The following is a 20785-nucleotide window of genomic DNA, read 5'->3' as shown; positions in this document are numbered from 1 at the left end:
TGGGTAATTGTCAAGAAATCCTTCACCCAAAAATCGTTCTAAATTGACTCTCTGCAGTAAAACAAAAAAGAACATATTTTTTTTTAAGAATGATGGTACCCTGTTTTTGTTACCATTGGCTCGCATTATGTGGATAAAAATTTTTATGCTCCATAGAAGAAAGAAAGTCATACAGGTTGGGTGAATAAATGATGACAGATTTTTCATCTTTGGGTGAACAGTTGATTATATTGTTGAGGTGTGTTAAGAGTGTGGTTGAATCTAAACCCTGCAGGAAAGTGGCCATCCAGGTCCCAAGCAGAACAGCAATCAGTTTTTTGTACACAGTAGTAGAGACAGGAAGTCAAGGGGAGAGAGGGGAACAGGGTGGCAACATGACCTGGGCCATACTCAAACCCTGGTCTGCTGTGAGCACCATTGCTCAATATGTCAATACAAGCACTCGCACTGAACACATCGGCATCACGCCAACACCTCATAGGAAATGCTGGAAGTGTGCTTGACTACACCAAACTTCTGGAAGTGTGCCAAGATACTATATAACACTCTTCTTCTTTACTTGATCATCATTTGATAGAAATGCACAAATGTCTCTTTAGAGTAAAATTGCTTTCCCTGGGCAGTACATATGCAATGTTAATTACACATGACGAATAGCGCTGAGTTTTGTGAATAAAGTAAATCTTCATTGAGTCTACACAAAAAAACTAATCTAAATGAATTGTTTTTAAATCAAAAAATATTGTTAATTATCGCCTGAAAACATTCACTTATACAAACAAAGCTATATTTATTGGTTAAATCAGGCAGAAATAGCTCTTTAAGATAACCACTTTTTACAATGTAATTTATGAAGAAAAGAGGCATGTTAGTCCTGGAAAAAATTGCATTTTACCTAGAATGGAGGCATGTTTTTCCTTTAAAAATAGCATTTAAAATTAAATGCAGCACTGTTTTTGTGCCTATAGTGTCTGTTAACTGTTTTTAGAGTGGTATGTGATTTAATACACAACACGGTTTAGTGAATTTCGCCTTAGAAATTGTGCTGGATTTCATCAAAACCTTAGCCAGGACAGATTTTATAATAATGGTGGTATCTTTTATGGTCCTTGCATACTTCTCTTTAGTGGAGTTAAAAAGCTCATTTTATATTCATGAGACGTTTTTCACAAATGAAAATCATGCGTGATGCCTTGATTACATGCTGAGGCGGTGATGATGATGTGTCCTTGGGGACATTGGTAGCAGAGGTGTGAGGAGGAGATCTAGTGATGCATGCGCTCGTCCTTCCAGAGAAAATTACATGAAATTAGTGAAGGTCAACTGTGCAAAGGAGCCTTTTTTCAAGAGCACTCCAGAAATTGCCACTGCATCTTAATGGAGCAGTTTTTAGAAACATTTTTATCATCATCGTAGAATATTGTTATTTTAAAATATGTTTGTACCTTCGGAGAACAGAGAGAATAAATCAAATCAAACACAAACTGCAGTGTGCTTAAATAAGGTAGATGAAATTTTCCACAGCACGACTAGGTCAAATGAAGGAAAGAAGATAAATTTGGCACCATCTACTCTTGTCTGACAAGACAAATACAAAAATTATTCAGTGATGCATGCTGGATTTGAGTATGTTTTATGACATTTGGGTGTCTGACGTGAATAAATGTAAATGAAATGTTTACACGCAGGATTCAGCCAATCGGCTGCTCAGGTGGCATTAACGGATTTACTTACTCAGCTGGTTTGAAAAAAAATGACTTGAGATATAATTCATTTTTCGAGGTGCTGGTGTGTAACCAAAAAAAAATCACATCACTTGTACAGACACAGACCCAAAGCTGGCAGCTCATATAGTTCTTGGAGATGTTCTACCTCAGATGCTGGATGTTTTTGATGAAATATTGCAGCTCTTTCTGTTTACCTCTGCAACCCTTGTTCTTTTTTCATCATAGCTGATGATTAATTCTGTCTGGCAGAACAAGAACTTGAGAGAAAGATAAAAGGTTCAACAAAGAGTGTAAGGGACAAAACAAGCCTAGCATCTCAACACATATGCTACAGATAGGAGAATCTGCCCATTTAATTTCTTTAAACTCATGCAAGTGATAATACGACAAATCTAAATACGTTTTAATCGTTTTTGAAATTTCATCCCTGCTAGATATACAATGGTCAACTGTAAGTGGTATTATTGGAAAGTGGAAGCATTTAGAAACAGCAGAGGAAATTATTACTTTTACTAATCAAAGATGCATTAAACTGATGAATAGAAAGTTCAGAAGAACAGCATTTATTTGAAATAGAAATACTTAACGTCATACATTTCTTTGAATAAAATCACCTTTATTCAGAGGGAAAAAAATTCTCAGTTTTGAAAAATCGTACCCAGCAGAACCATTTCCAACATTAATAATGATAATAATGAAGGTCTCTTGAGCTCAAAATCAGCATATTAGAATGATTTTTGAAGGATCATAGCTGCTGAAAATCCATCAAAGAAATCAGTTCTGTTTTAAAATATATTAAAATAAAAACAGTTATGCACAATTGTATAATAATATCTCACAACAAATAATTATAAAATGATGTGGTCACTTTATTTTAAAGGAGCTATGTGGAGGTTTTTACTAAAAAAAAATCTTTAAGATAGAGTTTTAATTTGTACATGTATGAGCCAACCATGATGTAAAAAAAAGAAAGACACCTCGACTGTCCACCACGGTTGCCTCTATCAGCCTGTAGGCTCAATTGTGTGTGGAGGAGTCGGGCCCGAATTGGCGTGAAAATTCACAAAATGTGACGTCATGCGCGTTCTCGTATACTTGGGCTTACAACCGTACGGCACGCCAACCATTATAGTAAGCAGCAGCAATAGTGTTTTCAAATGGACTCTGCGGATGGAAAGAAGCGACCAGCCTCCAGCACAATTCAGACACCCACGGACACTCCTCGTAAGTAAAAAAAAAAAAAAAGAGCGTGCGCACTGAGAACGAGCATGAGACTGGCTGCAGTTCCTCTAACGGCCACTGGTGTCAGTAACAGTTAGATATTTCAGAACCTACGCAATGCTCCTTTAAGGCCCAATTCTCAAACCACTAACTACAACCTTTGCCTCAATAAACTCCTAATTTGGTGCTTGTTAGTTATAGTTAGTAAGGTAGCTGTTAAGTTTAGGTCATGCAGAATATGTGCTTTATAAGTACTAATAAACAGCCAATATATTAATAACAGGCATGCTAATAAGCAGCTAGTTAATAGTAAGAAATGGTCCCTATACTAAAGTGTTACCAGTTTTACTGACCCTAAACTTTTGAACTTTCATGTTAACAGTCTCTGTGCAGTAGGCTTTTTTTTACAGCATTTATTGGATTTACATGGTCATAACATGAGGATGCACTGCAAAAATGTATTTTCCATGGAGTTTCGTTGTAAGTGCATTACTGTAAACATGATTGTCCTCTTGTTTGTAAAAATTCAAGGACGAGTTCAGATGAATTCTGTGGTAATCAATTACAGGCCGAAGATGTCGTCTATAGAGCTGCGTTTGAATTGAACATAGAGAAATACATTAAAAATGTTTGATTAAGTATTAAAAGCCAGAGACATTCCTTCAGTTTATCCTTGCATTTTAATAAAAGGACAACTCAATTATTAAACATTTCAAGAAATACAGTGTAGCCACTGAAAGGTTTCCATGAATCTTTTAGTTTTTTTTTGTTTTTTTGCATTACTCACTATATAACTTCAAAGTGACCTTAGGACCTTTCCATATGTTTTTTTGCCTCTGCAGGAGAAAGCTGACCTGGGCGAGCTGAACTTCTCACTGTGTTACCTGCCAACAGCTGGCCGACTGACCGTCACCATCATAAAGGCCACCAATCTGAAAGCCATGGACCTCACGGGCTTCTCAGGTACCCAGTTTTACTTGTGGTCCCAAGCAATTCCTCTAATTTCCCTCATAATTAACATCGATACCTCATTAGCACCTCAGACAATGTTAACATTGAGTCGTGATGAAACTGCCGCTCATTAATAACCTTGGTGTAACACGTCCTGCATGTGAATAATAAAATAACATTAAAGGTCTCAAAACCATCAGTTCTGAAAGTTGTGCATATCAAATAGCTCCTCTAAAAAGTGAAATGTCAAAACTGAAATGCCTTATAAAGGTATCAACATCACAGTCATAAGGACAAGAGACAGCTTTCATTAGTGTTGGCTTATTTAATTATCCCAGCAAGGCTTAAAGTAATGTAATAAAGAGTCCTCTGATAGGACACGATCACGGAGCATTATGAAAAAGTAATGCTAATGTATCGTTATTGCTAGCTCAATAATTGCTGATGCCGTTATTAGCATTAATTTTAATGTTGTCGAAGCAGTACGTCCTGCTGTTGCTATTTCTTTGACAAATTTTCTCCCTCCGTCACTCTTGCTGTTCTACTCAGATCCGTACGTAAAGGCATCTCTGGTTTGTGAAGGTCGAAGGCTGAAAAAGAGGAAGACGTCCATAAAGAAGAATACTCTCAATCCCACGTATAATGAGGCTCTGGTCTTTGATATCCCAAACGAGAACATCGACAACGTGTCGCTCATCATCGCCGTCATGGACTACGACTGGTAAGATCATGACTGTCTTTTTCATGCTGTGATGGGCTCTGAGACATGCTGCAACACATCAGGCTCCCTGCTGTGATATGAGGCTTGACAGGAAGTGCCCACTTGTAACTTTAGGCGTGCTTACAGAATTTATTCAGGAACACATGGATTTTTTATTCATTGTAAGAATAAAGCATTTATTGAAGGCCTCTGGGAGAGCTTCAGATTAGATCAATACAGTGTTTCCTACAGAGTCCAGTTGTGTAAATACTTCTCTAGTGTAATATTTCTCTAGTGTAATAAATGCTACCATTCCAAAATTTGGGATGAGTACGATATTTTTTTTTTTTTTTTGAGAAATTGATATTCATATCCACAATAAAATCTCTGAATCTTATCTCTGAATCTTGAAAAACTAAAATAAAACCTGTTTTCAGTGTTGATAATACTGAGAGATTTTTCTTGAGCAGCAAATCAGCATATTAGAGTGATTTCTGAAGGATCATGTGACACTGAAGACTGGAGTCATGATGCTGGAAATTCAGCTTTGCTATGGCAGGATTAAATTACATTTTAAAATATTTTACAATAGGAAATACTTGTTATAATTTTTGATGATATTCACAATTATATTTTCTCTGAACAAATTGTATTACCGGCATAACAAATCTGAGTGACTCAAGCTTGAATCACTTGAGCTCCACATGATTTGAGATGCTCTGAAGAGAATACTGAGCTTCAGCAGAAGCAATAACATCTGACCATCTGAACAAAGTCACGCCATAATCACCGGCAGAAAACTGTCTTATTTGATTAATGACCTAGAAACATCAGAAATACATCAGACATATTTCCTATTATGTAATATCATAATATACAAAACTGAGTAATATAGTATTCAGTATTATGTTTTCTTATTAAATATGAAACATTTGTAATGATTATCAATTTAATTGCTAGCTTTATTGTTTAATATTAAACCGTAATTCACAGCTAATTTCAGAAGAGACCAAAATAGTGCCATTTGCTATGTTGTCGAGAAGTTAGCAATGATTTTTTTTCATTCATTTAAGAATCTCTGTGACCGATGCTGATTAGATAGTTTGTTGTTTAATCAATTCCTGTTGCACATATTTGTGTGTGTATGCGCTCCACTGGACACAGGGCCTTATGCCCCCATGTGTCAGACTATTCCTGGTGGACTTCTGCACTGTTTTGCATAAAGACAGACGCCTCATGAATATACATGACAGCCTAATACTAATGGAAGTGGTGTCTGGTGGTGGTGAGACACTCTGTAACACAGCCAGTGTTTCTTGTCTGGTGGGCACACCTTAAGTCACCTCTTCTGTGTGTGTGTGGGGCTATTCTTGCTGCACTTCAGTGTGATAGACCTTCAGATTGGCATTTATGTCTAGCTTTTGCAATATTCTCAGTTTTTTACTTTTTGAAAATGAAGTGTATGTACAGGTAGGTGTGTAGTGTCACCAAATCCCACTTTTATGGCCATATTTTTATTTTGTGGGACAAAATACGCCTTGAAAAATCAGGTATTAGATTCTATTTTAAGAACTGCTGTCAGTTCTGAGGAAATCCACATCCGAGTTTCCCAAATGTTTGCGATGTTTGTCGATGCTCTCTGTGATTCCATCTCTTCCCAATGGCACGCGGCACACCAGCCGCCCCTCCTAATGAAGCAGCTCATCTGTGAGTCGCAGATAACGCCTGATGAATTGCTCTTAGCTTTGCTGCATGCCATCTGTGCTAAACACCCCATTCAGACGCATTATCGGCTGGATAATAGTCATTTCTTACATATATCTGACATGCTAAACAATCCATATTGCAATGTTTTAGCGTTTCTGTATTTAAACCCGCATTACTGTGGATGACGTCACACTGGTGCAGGCAAAGCAGGTTATTTTTGTTTGAGATGAAGAAATATAGTTCATGGCATGCAGATTGCTTTTTAAAACTGATGTTATTCATTTGATTTGAGGGTTTTTGCAACACAGAGACTTTGTTTTAAGTCTTCAATCAAGCTTGATTGACTTTATTTTGGCATTATTGTTACTAAAATAAAGCCAGGACATAAATCCTGCTGGCACCCATTTCTTTGAGCATGACTTGATTTAGTGTTGGTGGAGCGACTTTGAATCTGTAGCTTTCTAAGCTACATTAAACTACAATGTTCATAAAAAATAAATAGGCCTATATAATTATGCTTCAGACTGCTAAAAAAAAGTAGTTACACTGAAGCTATCTATGGGGTTAATTCAGTTCATTTGTATAACTATCAAAGCTGTATTTATTTGGCACAAAATTAAGATTTGAATTAGGATGACAGCATTAAATTAGCCTAAGACATTTATACTAAAAGCTAAATGATTAATATAACTGAGTAAAAACAGGGCACAGCAGCATTTTAAAAACTAAACTTTATTTTAAAATTTATTTTTACCTCTTTATTTTATTTGATCTGGACAAATCATATAAGTTCTCTAAAATTATTTGAGTGGACAGTTTTATTTATCTACAAAACCATTCAGACTTTGGGGGTCAGTAGAATTTTTACAAAATAAATTATACTTTTATTCAGTGACATTAGAGACGGTTTACAGTGTTTTAAAAGAATTTTTATTATTAATGTTATATTCATGTTTTTCCTGTACTTTTGATCAAATAAATGCAGTTTTGGTGAGCATAAGAGACAGGATTAGTTCACAAAATTCCTGATAATTTACTCACCTGCATATCAGCCATGATGTTATTGTCTTTCTTTCTTCAGTCGAAAACAAATGAAGGTTTTTGAGGAAAACATTCCAGGATTTTTCTCCATATAGTGGACTTCAGTGGGGATCAACGGGCTGAGGGTCCAAATTACAGTTTCACTGCAGCTTCAAAGGGCTCTACATGATCCCAGCCGAGGAATAAAGGATCTTATCAGACAAAACAATCTGTCATTTTCCCAAAAAAATAAAAATAATTATATACTTTTTAACCACAAATGCTCTACTAGGAACGAATCCTTTAAAAGAATCGTACCAATCCCAAACTTTTAAACAGTATTACGTATATATAAACTGTCGCAGGGTCTCATATTTCTTGTGAAATGACTCTTATTATTAAGTATATGTCATCACTATTGCAAAAGCGTAGTTACATTCATGAAAGTAGGTCTTTATAATGTTTCGATGTCTCTATACAGATCCAGGCCTGTCATGTGACACATGAACCCTGAAGTTTTTTATTTTCTACTTCCTCTCCTTGTCTCTGATCAACAGTAAATGCAAGAGGAAAGATTTATTTAAGTTCCACTTATTGAACCCACTTGTTATTCCACCGTCACTTGAGCAGCTTTTCATACTCACTTTTCGAGTAATTAAGTGATTATGACACCTCTCTCTCTTCTAATCTTCTCTCTCTCTCTCGTTTTCTTTATCTCGGTAATCAGTGGACCTATCATAAACAACTACCCATCTGTCCTCTGTGACAAATTTTCACTCAAATCACTGAATCCGCTCCCTGTGCTCTTGCCTCATTTTGTTTATCTCGGTAATTCAATAATTGGAATGTACCTCTGTCTCTCTCTCCTTCTGTTCTCTGTTTGTCTGTGTAATTATGTGATCTCTCAGTCTGTGTCCGCGTAATTAAAGGACTGCGTGTGGAAACTCTCTCAATGTGTTTGAGGGTGTGTGTGTGTGTGTCTTAATGGGCAGGTTGCTATATGACACGAAGGTCCTGTCTGCATCTTTCTAATTATAAGGTGCTGATTAGGCCTGTTTTTTTATCTTGCTACTTTGTGCTTCCTAGCGCCTCATGTTCTCCTGTGTCTCTTTTCCGTCTTTGGTTCTCTCTCGCCCATTTGTTTTAATGGATGCACTGTTCTGTGGGTTCTCCTTCATTTCTTAGCTTAACTGCATTAATTCACTCTCTCTCTCCCTCCCACTCTCTCTCTCTCTCTCTCTATCTCTCAGTATCGGTCATAATGAGGTGATAGGGATGTGCCGTGTGGGCAGTGATGCTGATGGACCGGGAAGAGAGCACTGGACAGCCATGCTGGCGAATCCCCGCAAGCCTATTGAACACTGGCACCAGCTGGTGGAGGTAGACAGCGTGACCGCATGGAGTGTGTGTGTGTGTGTGTGTGAGCAAGCATGTGAAAATCAATCAGTGTGTGCTGTGTGTTATTGTGTATAGGCAGTGTCCTCTATACAAGCCAAGTCCGATTTAAAATGCCTTTAACCTTCACACATGATAAGTGTACACAGTTCAAGCAAGCTCTTTTGTCTTGAAAAGGACTACGGCTGTCAGAAGTATGTATTTAGGTTTTTATTTGCCTGCAAGCTCTGGAAAGAATGCCTGCACCTCACGATCAAATGCACTTTTAATTCAAATCCCCATCAGGGTGAGATACTAATGTATAGTCAGTTATGTTTTAAGTGAATGTAAACAGACGGGAGAAAAAAAATGGATGTGTGCATTAGAGCTTGCAGTGTAAATAAAGTCCACCGTGTTATGTTGACAGCATTAATCAGAAAACATTAGCACATTAGCACTCGCTCACTGTTGACGTGAATGATATTCGAAGCAATGCTTTCTTCATTGAAAAATACTTAAAACTCCATTCTTTGGTTTTAATTTAATTTGTTAATAGAGTATTAAAAAATAAATACAATTTTTGAATAATGCTATGGTATTAAAATTGTGAAACCAGATTTTCACTGGTAGTGGAATCAGCTACTAAAATGTTCATTTCTCTTTATAAGACTAAAGGAAAATCTAGAAAGAAAGAAAACCTAAATTGAAAAAGAAACCTTTCTGGTAACTCTTTCATTGACGCCTGTATATATAATGCATTGAAATAAAGGTATTCATAATGCATGATAATGCTTTTATAATGTCCTATAAAAGGCCTTATAATCTTAATTAGTGTAATACTTACATTTCTGGTGGTTATATAAAATAAGAGTTGTATGTAAGGGCTAGCTTATTACACATTAAATCTTAACAGCAGGATCAGGACCCCTGAATCGATTTATTTTGCGACTGATTGCACATAATCTTTCCTATTACATGGCTACTTAAATAAATAAATAAATAAATGAACTTGAAATACTGATTTGAGTCGATTTAGTTTTTTTGTATGGGAGAAGGAGACATAGGGCCAGATTTACTAATAGCTTGTGCCACTGCCAACACAAACCCTCTTTTGGCTTTAAAAAAAACTACTGTCAGGGTTTTGAGGCACGCAGTGAAACATTAGTGATAAAAGCCCATGGATAGTTGTTTTTTTTCAGGCTAACCTTATTGCATATGCATTTGAAGGAGTTTCCATTTCAGAATTTATAGGAGCAGAGTATTTAAATAAATCATGCAATTATTTTAAGTATAAAATATTGTTGTCATGAGTGCCAGAACTAACAGTTTCTGAAGGTCACTGGATATGATGAAGACATGCAGTGTTTCACAGCTTACGCAACACCTGTGTTGAGTAACTTGCATAATCATTCATTTCATACATTGTCTAATTCAGTGGTTTCCAATCCTGGTCCTGGAGAACCCCCAACACAGCACATTTTACTTGTTTCACAAATCAAACACACCTGATTTAACTCATCAGCTCATTAGTAAAGACTCCCAAGACCTCAAATGTGTGTGTCGGAAAAGAGAGACAACAAAAAGTGCGCTTTGTTGGGGATTGGGAAACACTGGTTCCCCCACCCCTACATTTATAAGCATGGATGGAAAAAAATATTTACATGAGATTAGCATGGCCATTCTATATCGTGAATACAGTCAAAGCTAAATGGTTTGACTCACAGTAGGTACGAGTACTCAGGGATTTGGTCATGTAATCCAGATTACATGTAATCAGTTACTACCCAGCACTGATTATAACTCTGGTTACAGTTAATACTGAAAAGATACAATATAATAAAGCAATAAGCCCTGTGAAGCCATGGTTTACAGTGAATTTATAACACATATATAAGGGGCTTTGTTAGGCACGACGTGAAGCGGAGTTTCTAAATCAATTATTCCACATACGAAGTAAGCCCCGCACATGACATGCAAGAAAAAAATAAATAAATAGTGCGCACGATTGACTAATTCGTTCCCTCAATTTACTAAAACGTGCACACGATTACTATTGCGTTCCCTCGATTTACTATTGCGTTCCCGCGATTTGCTAAATCGTGAGCACGATTTAGCAAATCGAGGGAACAAATAAGTAAATCGTGCGCACAATTTATAAATCGAGTGAACGAAATAGTAAATCGAGGGAATGCAATATTAATCGTGTGCACGATTTAGCCTACTATTTTTTCTTGCATGTCATGTGCGGGGCTCTGTATTTCACAGAATAAAACAGAGCAAATAAAGTGAAATGATGTAAATAAAAATAGTACACATCCACCAAACAATGAAGTTCCTCAGAAACAGTTACAGAAACAAAGGTGCATGTTTGTAGTGTAATTTACAACAATTTAGAACGCAGCTCAACCAATACGAATCAAGGACCGGAACTATCCGTTTTATAATAAATCATTAATTGCTTTTATAATGCCTTATATGTATGAAATCACCTTCTGAATAATCATGTGTTTTCATTGCTGTTAACCTTTCACAGGAGAAATCTATAAACACATACGTGTCAAAGAGTGCCGCACCCTCCCCTAAACCACACATAGTGGTGGACAGCCCTCACTCTGAGTAGAGATGTGAGTACACACACACACACACACACACACACACATGAACATAATCGCATGCTGTAAATAGAAGGGGACTTCCTCACATAGGGGATCTGTGTGGGTGTTAGACTGGAGTACTTCAGGTTTCAGTCATGAACTAACACACATGGTCAAAAACATCAGTTTACACAGCAGCAGGATAAGGCTATCAGTGCTAATTATGGTTAGGGTTAGGCTTAGGGATTTATACAACTTCTGCTTTTTAAAAAGACACTATCTTTGCTTTTCTCAGCTATTTAACACAGTCAGCTCTGATAGTAAATGCAGTTGTCAATCCCATACAACTGAAACTCTTTGTGTTTATGCAACTTGCCGTTTGTGATTATATGGTTAACAGTGTTTCTTCTGTCTCTCTGTTTCTTTTTCTCATCCTCAGGTCAGCATTATATTTTTAGCAACAGAAATACATTCTTTCTTTTCACCTGTGAATAATTATTCATCAAGAAAGAACCAGAGAAGAGACTGTGCTTGTGGTAGTGCTATTCCTCTAAGTCAACCCTGCAGACCCAACACAATATAATAGAGAAAAATAACTAGACTAGACCGGACAAAAATCACACACTTACACACAGAGATACATCTCCACACACACACACACACAGACATACTCACACATGAAATCATAACAAAACAACTGGCATGGATGGTTTTGCTTCAGAAATGATGTTGAAGTCTAAATATGTCATGATTTATTCAGGGGACATATGACAAACATTCCCAAATAGATACTCTTTATTTAGTTATTTGAAACTGAGCCTACAAAAAAGAGAGATTTTAATTATTTAAAAAAAAAATAATAATAATAATCAGGAGAGACCTGATAGATTATGGACCACGAATGTTTCTGTGTATGTGTGAGCGCATGTGTGTACGTGAGTTTGTACGGGTGTCTGTGTGTAGCTATAGAAAATCTCTACAAGGTGTTTTCAGTCTGACAAGTAGCTGCAAGTTCTTGGAGTGGTCTTTTCTGCCAATGCAGAATCCTTGCAACTGTTTCCTGTTTCTCTGGAGAGGAGGACTACTTTATGACCGTTCCCATCAGGAGAAGGAGAAATAAGGATGGATACATTGGCCAAATCGTGTCGTGCAGTATTGAAATGTGTCCCTCTGCCTTTTACATTTTTATCACCTTCTGCTTGAAGCTCATTGAGATCAGCAGTGTTTCCTTTTTCCTTCATTTACTAGAGTCCAGCCATTCTTCTTGTTCTACCAGATACTGAATGAAACGATTGGAGAGTTTGTTTCCGTGACATGGACACACTGGCAGACTGAATCCCACTGAGATCTCTTCCAAAGGGAGCGATCGTTGATTTCAAATATTGCCAAAGGACCCTAAATGGGACGGACTTTGGATTTGTGTGCACTTCCTGGAAACATATCCTACTGGGAAAAAGATCTGGCCATAGTATTTTATTTTTATACCACGCCAGGATTTTTTTTCTTAGACATTTTTAATTTCAAAGGAGGAAGTGTGTGCTCTTCATCATCTTTCTGCCAAGAGGACCGATTTGGAAAGACACACGCATTCATCCTCTTTTTCCTCCCATGTATTCTATGTGTTTGTCGGAGTGATTTTTTGTGTCGATACGCATTTGCTCGTCGCTTTGTGTGTGCGCGTGTATGTCTGTGTCAGTATATGTCACCGTGACCCCGTGTATGTCTCCACTTCCCATCCTTTCTCCCGCGCAGAGAAAATCTCCTTTTGAACAATCAGTTGTCTCCTGTCCTGTGTCTTAGAGGAACTATTTCTTGTGTAGGACCTGTTGCACTTGGTAGGGACAGGGTCTTTTTCTCAGATGCGCGTTTCGGTGGTTCTCCGTTGAATCTGGTAGTGACCTGCCCCTGTTGTGTCCCTAGCCTGATCTGTGTTCTCGTGTTGGGTGTGCTTCTCTTTTTTTGTTATTGTGCTCTGTGTGTACGAGGGGACAAACCTGGTGGCCACAGCTGTCGAGGAATAAAATGTTGGAAGTTTTTCATTGTCTTTAAAAAAAAAGAAAAGGAGTAAAAAAAGAAAAACTGGTTCTCTTCATCTCTTTTGGCTAATGTGACTATCTTTCCTGTCTGAGCATTCCTTGCAAACAGAGACAAAGAGGGGGACACGTCTTTTATTGTTTTAGGACTACAAGATTACTTATATAATTTTACATTACAAACTGACTTCTGATGCTTCTCTTTTTGAATACGTTCAGTAAAGTCACTGCTTTTCTAGTCAGAAGCAATATAGTGGCCAAAGCACTAAATTCACATACCCTTGATATCCAGGGTCACTGCCTCTATTAAAAGGATAATTCACCGAGAAAGGAAAAATCTGTCCTCGTGCCGTTCCAAACCTGTATGGCTTTCTTCTGTGGAACACAAAATAAAATTTTCTTTACAAGATCCTTATACATTGAAATCAAATGGGGTCCAATATTGTTTTTGGACACCACTGGCTTCAAAATATCTTCTTTCGCAGAAGAAAGAAAGTCATGCAGGTTTGAAATGATGGTGCATAAATGATAGCAGCATATTTAATTTAAGATGAACTATCTCTTTAATATCGCAGTACAACCACTGCCAATGCTACCACACTCGTCCTTCACTGGAGGAATACTGCATTACCAATCACTAACACTCGTGTTATTGAAATGTACATCGGTATAATTATTTCCCCCTGAGCTCATATTTTCTCTGTTTCCATTATTAATCACATGCCAGGCCTTGGACTCTCTCTCTCACACACACACACTCTCTCGCAGGTGTGTGCTCGGTCCTTAGTCGGTTATCGTATATCAGCTCTTGTTGTTTTCTAAGAGGCCATTGATTCCGTCATCCACGTGGATGTGGTATCGACCCGCAGTCTTGAGCTCCTGTCTCCAGGCTCATCTCTTCTGCTGCCTTAGATCTTACACTGTGGAGGCAAGATCCCTATAGAGTGACCTCTGACCCCGTCATCAGCTCCCACAAAATACAAGCTTTCTCTTCAGTTCACCCCAGGCCATAATTTTCTCTCAGTTTGTCTCCCCTCTTTCCTCTGTCTCTCTGTGTCAGTGCAATTCTGAATGATCCTGAGGAAATGTGTTTGCATGCTTATATTAACATGGATGATGTCAACTTGATGCAATGATAATTTAATAAGTGATGCTCAACACACACACAAAAAATAAAACTGACGATGAACTTGATACTAACACTACTAATGACAAACATGTTGACCTAGCAACCTGTTGGATATCATCAAAACACTGATGATTAATGTTGTTAATATTGTATATCCTCTTTGAGATGGTATTACAGTTTCTGGATATATTTTTCTTTGTTTCTTTGTTTGATTTTTTTGTTTTCTTTGAAAAGGTTTACTTTTTTATATGTTGAGAATAAGCTGAGACTTAGAGCAAGATAAAATGAAATGCAGTCAGGATGAGAACATTTCAGTTGAAAAAAAGACTAAAACAAAAATAAAAAAATAAAAGACCAAAAAAAACTTTTAGGAGGATGATTATGTGATTGATAAAAAGGATGATTTAAAGCCTGGAGCGATGATTGCTGAAATAAAATCTGTATGAAAAATCATTGCAATGAGTTTGCGTGATACAGCTATTTGTGTTGATGTAACGGTTTGTGAATCATGCTGATATTTCTGTCTACCTCTTACTTTGTGTCTCACTCCCTTTCCCCTCCTGCTGTGCATTAACGTGTGTAATTATTTATTTACCATCATAAATTCTTTATCAAGGGCCCACTATATATAAACGCAGTGTGGAGCATTGCATTCATGTACATGCTTCTGTTTTTCTGTATTTCCATAGGCACGCAAACACACTCACAACCACACGTGTCGCATCCATAAATCAAACCCGGCCTTTCTCCGCCTCAGCCTCGTTCTTCAAATCAAGGTGTTTCTTTATGACTTTCCAGTCACAAAACTTCCTGCCGTTAATTGCACCCATGTGGTGTGATTCTTAGAGGGTTCGATTTGTTACTGCCTGATTCTTCGTTATCCATCTTGAATTCTTAGAGTCACATTCATGTGAGTCTAATGCACTATTCATCTGAGCCTCAGTGTATGCAGAAGAGCCAGAGTCAGCACTCTCTGACACACACAGATGCAGGAAGAGAGACAGAGGTGCAGGGAATTAGCACGTGTGGTGAAGACTACAAATGTGCTACAGAGAAAAGCAGGGGGTACATCTTTACAAGAGAACAGGAGCCAGTTTCATTAACACAGCTCTGATGTTAAGACAGTATTTTCGGAGGTAGTCTGACCAAAATTATCAAATCTGGACTTTTTTTTATGCATCCACTTCAAAAAGTAAGGACTAGTCTTTAAAAACATTAGTATGACTGACTTCTAATATTATAGTCTAAGCAGTTTACGCAACTGGCCCCAGGGCGAACAATATAAAAAGAGCAGTAAGTGGATAAATGTTTGAGAATAGCTGGAGAAAAACTATTAGGGGAATGGAATGAAATGAATTTTCCTGAATTCAGGTTTAATGCCAGTTAAGCTCCACTGACGCATGTGGCATAATGTTCACCACAAAAATGTATCTAGACTTATGTTACAGGGACACACTTACAATAAACATGAATGAGCTCATACTGTAAATGTTACAATTCTCAGTATTGTCAAATAAATCATAATAAAACAAATAACCATTACACAGAAAAGTTATTTTTTTAATGCCTTTAAGCTTCTTTACTATGACAATACAGCCTAAAGTGTGGTCATAGTCCTTTGATCGGCAAACACTGAGATGGCTATTTGGATTGAAAATGTGGTATAATTTAGGCTACATGATTAGTGTCATTCCCATAGACTATATAGGCCTAATTCCTGACTGTGACGAGACAAGCATATTTTAAAATAGGCCTATTATTTGCAGATAGTTCAAAATGACTACTTCCCAACTATAATTAGATTTATTTATTCTTTGAAAGTTCACCCTTCCGAAAATTAAACTTTTTTTTGTTGTGTAGTAACCGTGTGTTGATTACCATTTTTATAAACACAGTTTTACTAAAAAATACTACGGTTAGCAAAAGCATGGTTAATTAGTGTTTATCAAAGTTTATCTATACCAGTGGTTCCCAACCTTTTTCAACTCGCGGCCCACACATCCAAACATATATGTTTGCGCGGCCCACTGCAAAGAAAATAAATAATAATAACTGACCCCGCTATTGTACGGTTAATAACTTAGTAGCCTACTCAGAAGCTAGATTGTTAACTGTATTTATTGAATGAACTAGGGCTGTGCGATATGGGGAAAAAACATCGCGGTTTTTTTTTTTTATCAATTTTGATATTTCGATTTTAATCACAATTTTGACGCACACATATATGCTTTACAGTCATAAATGCATTCAGGATGAATTTGAAACATATTTCCAAAAGAAAACCAATTAGAGCTTTATCAAAAAGTTGTAACGTCTCTCGAACAGACATAAGTCAAAATAATCACTAAAGGTGTAACAGCATTTATAGACTTATGGCAAAAAAATAAATAAAATATAAATATATACAGTTATGTGTGCGGTGCAGAAGCAGCAGAGAGAGTGCATTATTGTAACGCGAAAGCACATTAAAATAATGCACGAGAGCGAATCTCTCCGCTCGCACGCAGATTTCCTTTTGCTCTGTCACAAAACCAGACGAGATTACTCAGATACACGCTGCTCTCACCCGGAGAGAGTGTGCGCACTTAAAACGTTTCTCATCACACTTAAACTGCGTCCTGTGCACTCACAACTCTCTCTATGCTCATGTGCTAGATATTAATTTTCGCACGTTTTTATTTAAAGCCTTTTACCTCGTGCAGTGTGAACGCTCTGATCCGTCAACATGGGCTCGGAAAAAAGGCGCATCGCAGACAGTGTGTGAACCTGGAGTTAGGCATATGCCCAGTCTGTTCTGTTCTCGCAGTAGGCGCTGCATTCTGATTGGATCAGATAGCATAATGCGGGAGGTCAGAGCCGCGGAAAATCTTGCTATAAAGCGATTTAGAAATCGCGCAGGCTCAAATCGTTATTTTATGACGATTTCTATTAATCGCACAGCCCTAGAATGAACTGGCAATGAACAGAAAATAACTCGGACTGGCACCGCTCAGCAAAACGGGAAAACCAGATCCAGGCAGAGCTCGGCAGCGGGTAGACAGTCAGCGGAGCAAGCAGTCAGGGAACATGTTGAAAGCATTTATGCATGTTTGAATTTGTTGTTCTGTAGCATATGCAGCAAAAATATCTAAGATAAATTGGCGGTTTATTCTTAAACCAATCAGCAAGCTCCACTAGTGGAAGCATAGTTACAGTTTAATATTTATTTTTTTTGTTATTTAATTATATATATGAAATATATTATTATTTATTTTATTAGTAATTGGCGGCCCACCTACAATACCATCGCGGCCCACTAGGGGGCCGCGGCCCACAGGTTGAAAACCACTGATCTATACTAACCATGTTTTTCATACTTTCCCTTTGTTTTTCTTTCTTTATTTTTCTTTATTTATTTTTAACCATGGCTATTTTTCGTAAGGGCCCCATCGGATCCATTTACTTCCTTTGTGTTTCATTCATTATTCACTCATTCCTTAAACATTATGCCACAAATCCTGCACTGAACCCGGGACGTTCCTCTCAAGGATCCCGTGCAGGGGAGAATAAAAGAACGAAAGCAAACGAGAGGAAGAGGTGGACCGATCCGGTATGCATGCGCGCACCTGCAACACATCGGTCCCGCGAGAGAGGAGCGCGCAGCGGAGGTGAAGACGCGCCAGTTCACAACTACACGTGCCGCGCGCGCTGAGGGGCGGGGGTCGGGGGAGCGCAGTCTCCATGGCAACGTTCCCACGGTGCAAAAAAATCATTTAGTCAGAAAGATATTCCCGGCTCACTGAGCTGAAAGAGAGATGGGAGATAGAGAGAGAGAGAGAGAGAGAGAGCAGAAGAGAAAAACTTGAGGAGTGGGCGCGGTGGAGAGCTGTTTTTATCACTGTGGGGGGGGAAATGATCGAGTGAAGTTAGTAACATGGTGCAATTATCATTACTGCTAATAGCTGTGACTATAATAGAGAATGCTATATTCATTTTCACAGCCTCAGGGAAAGACATCCATCCATGTCGAGATCGAGATTCATTTCTGTAATGACAGGTGCCAATATTTTGAGAAAATAATAGTCTAATGTAGGAGTGTTTTGGTGTTGTTCATGTGTATGTGTATGTGAACATGCACCTGTTTTTCCTCACCTGTGCCCTGTGAAATGTACCTTGGAGGCGTATTATTGAAGCCCCAGTGACCCAGATAGTGGTGGTATGTGTATGGGCGTGTTCTGTGCGCTCTGGTCGCCTGGTGTGAGTTCCAGATGGCATCTGTCTCCCAGCAGAGAGCACCAGTAAAGGCTTCGTGTTTTAATCAGTGCCACCTGGAGGACACCTCTACAGAGAATCATGTCGGACATCCGGGAACAAGACAGCATTTTGGGGGGATTTTGAAGTGGAATGCATAAAATAAATGCTCTGCTGGTGCAAAAGAGCTGATAGTTATATACACAAGTTATATACAGTTGTAGACAAAAATGTACAAAGCTGTCACTGGGGTGAAACCCTTTCAAAAGGTAGCCTACTACAAAATACCTTTAGGGTACTAATGTGCACTCTTTAGGTACAAAGGTACTGCCCCAGTGAGTGCTTTTGTACAGTATTTTCTCTGAGAGTGTACATAGCTGAATAGTATACCTCAGACATGTCTTTGTATTATTAAAATTAAAATTATTAAAAGATCTTAAGAAACAACAGAAGTTCTCAGTGGGGGGAAATTGCACTTTATAGACAAATAATATGAATTTTCGAAGGTGATACATTTTCAATTAACATAAATCTCCATAAATGGTGCACAAGAGCATCTACGTTCATGTGTGCAGCGCAAATAAAAAAGGAATTATGGTCCACCTCATTCATTACAATAGTTTTTCTTCCCCCTTTGTTTCCTGAATTATAATGACAGAAATATTTAAAATCAAGCCATCTGCTGGTGGTTTTCAAATTGACTCTAGTCAAACAAACCAGTTTGCTTGTGTGTTTTAGATATACTGTATATGTATATATATATTCTTAATATTATATAGTACTGTTAAAAATCTAATAAATTAATGATGAATGATAAATTGTTTAAAAGGGGCCTTTTACATTATAGCGACAAATTCTAAAAATACTGTTCTTTTGACCTTTCTATTCATCAAGAATTCAACAATATATCATGGTTTTCACAAAAACAACAAAAATTAAGCAGCATAACTGTTTTCATTGTTGATAATAATTGATTTCTGAATGATTATGTGACACTGGAGACTGGAGTATAGTGACTGCTGAATATTCAGTTTTACCAACAATTTTTTATTAAACTTGTAAATATATTCAAATACAAATTTATAGTTATTTTAAATTGTAAAATACTTCACAGAACTTCAGTTGTTACTGTATTATATATCAAATAAATGCATTATACAAATGAAAAAACAAAAGAACTGCCTGAATCTAAAACATTTAGAAGTCACTGACCTCAATAGTTTTCCTGTAAATAATATATGTATTATTCTACTAAATAACTAAATTATCTAATGGGCAGACACATGTTTTAGTTTGCTGTCATGTATTCAATCTTGTAATAAGTAACAAATATTTATTTATTTTATTTATCAATTCTTTTATTAATTTTTTTACTATACTGGAAGTCCAGTCAGTCTTTAGTGATGTGATGCTGTCAATCAATATATGGAGTTAAGAGTAGGTCTTTACTCCACAGTTCCCTTGTTCACCTTAAATCCCTCTAATCCAATCTAACCCCTCAGATCACAGAGCTGAGCTAAAGCCTCCAAAATTGTGCCACTCCACAAAAGAAAACTCCCTGGAGATGGATGTGGAATAGAGCACAGAAAGTGCATGTCTAAAAAAAAATCTCTTATTTGGAGACACACTGGTCCTAAGTTCCGTGCAATCATAACTAACCCTAGGGGCACTCTTCTGTTTACTGACCGTGAAAAGCAAAGGAAGTCAGCCGGGGGTTGTGAGAGAATAGCTCTAAATGGGTTAAACTGATTCAAAGCATTGTTTGTATGGGAGGTTTTAAATATGATGAACTTGATGCTCTCCTTTGCTCACTGGAGAGTAGATTCTATTGTTGGAAGGAGAGAGAACGGGCGAGCCTCAGGGCCGCTTAGCTCGGGGCACACTGTTCTTATTTGACAGCAGGTTCGGTCGCTCGGGGCTGTCTGAGTAATTATGCACATTCTTGCAGTAAAGAGCAACGAGGACAGGAAACAGGTTGCGCATCGACCTAAAAACATGATTCTTTCTTCAATAACATACCTGTCTCCTCCTTTCTGATATTCAGTGAAGCACAGAGCAGAGACTGGACTGATTCTGCGCAGGTAACATAAAGTATAAAT

General features: G+C 37.6%; 1 protein-coding gene across 1 annotated transcript in view; it reads left to right on the top strand.

Annotated features, from left to right (window-relative positions):
- The window catches only part of LOC132145147 (synaptotagmin-C-like), a 38333-nt gene extending 23424 nt beyond the window's left edge, over nucleotides 1-14909 (top strand). The window contains exons 9-13 of the mRNA XM_059555928.1: nucleotides 3791-3911; nucleotides 4449-4620; nucleotides 8577-8706; nucleotides 11234-11324; nucleotides 11734-14909. Of these exons, the coding sequence (XP_059411911.1) occupies nucleotides 3791-3911; nucleotides 4449-4620; nucleotides 8577-8706; nucleotides 11234-11320 (510 nt within the window). The 3' untranslated portion in view covers nucleotides 11321-11324; nucleotides 11734-14909. The remainder of the gene's footprint in view (nucleotides 1-3790; nucleotides 3912-4448; nucleotides 4621-8576; nucleotides 8707-11233; nucleotides 11325-11733) is intronic.
- Nucleotides 14910-20785: the final 5876 nt, after the last annotated feature.

This window comes from Carassius carassius, chromosome 1, assembly GCF_963082965.1.
Source record: "Carassius carassius chromosome 1, fCarCar2.1, whole genome shotgun sequence".
Taxonomy (NCBI): Eukaryota; Metazoa; Chordata; class Actinopteri; order Cypriniformes; family Cyprinidae; genus Carassius; species Carassius carassius.
The sequence above is the reverse complement of the archived record's forward strand: the minus strand, read 5'-3'. Positions and strand labels throughout refer to the sequence as shown.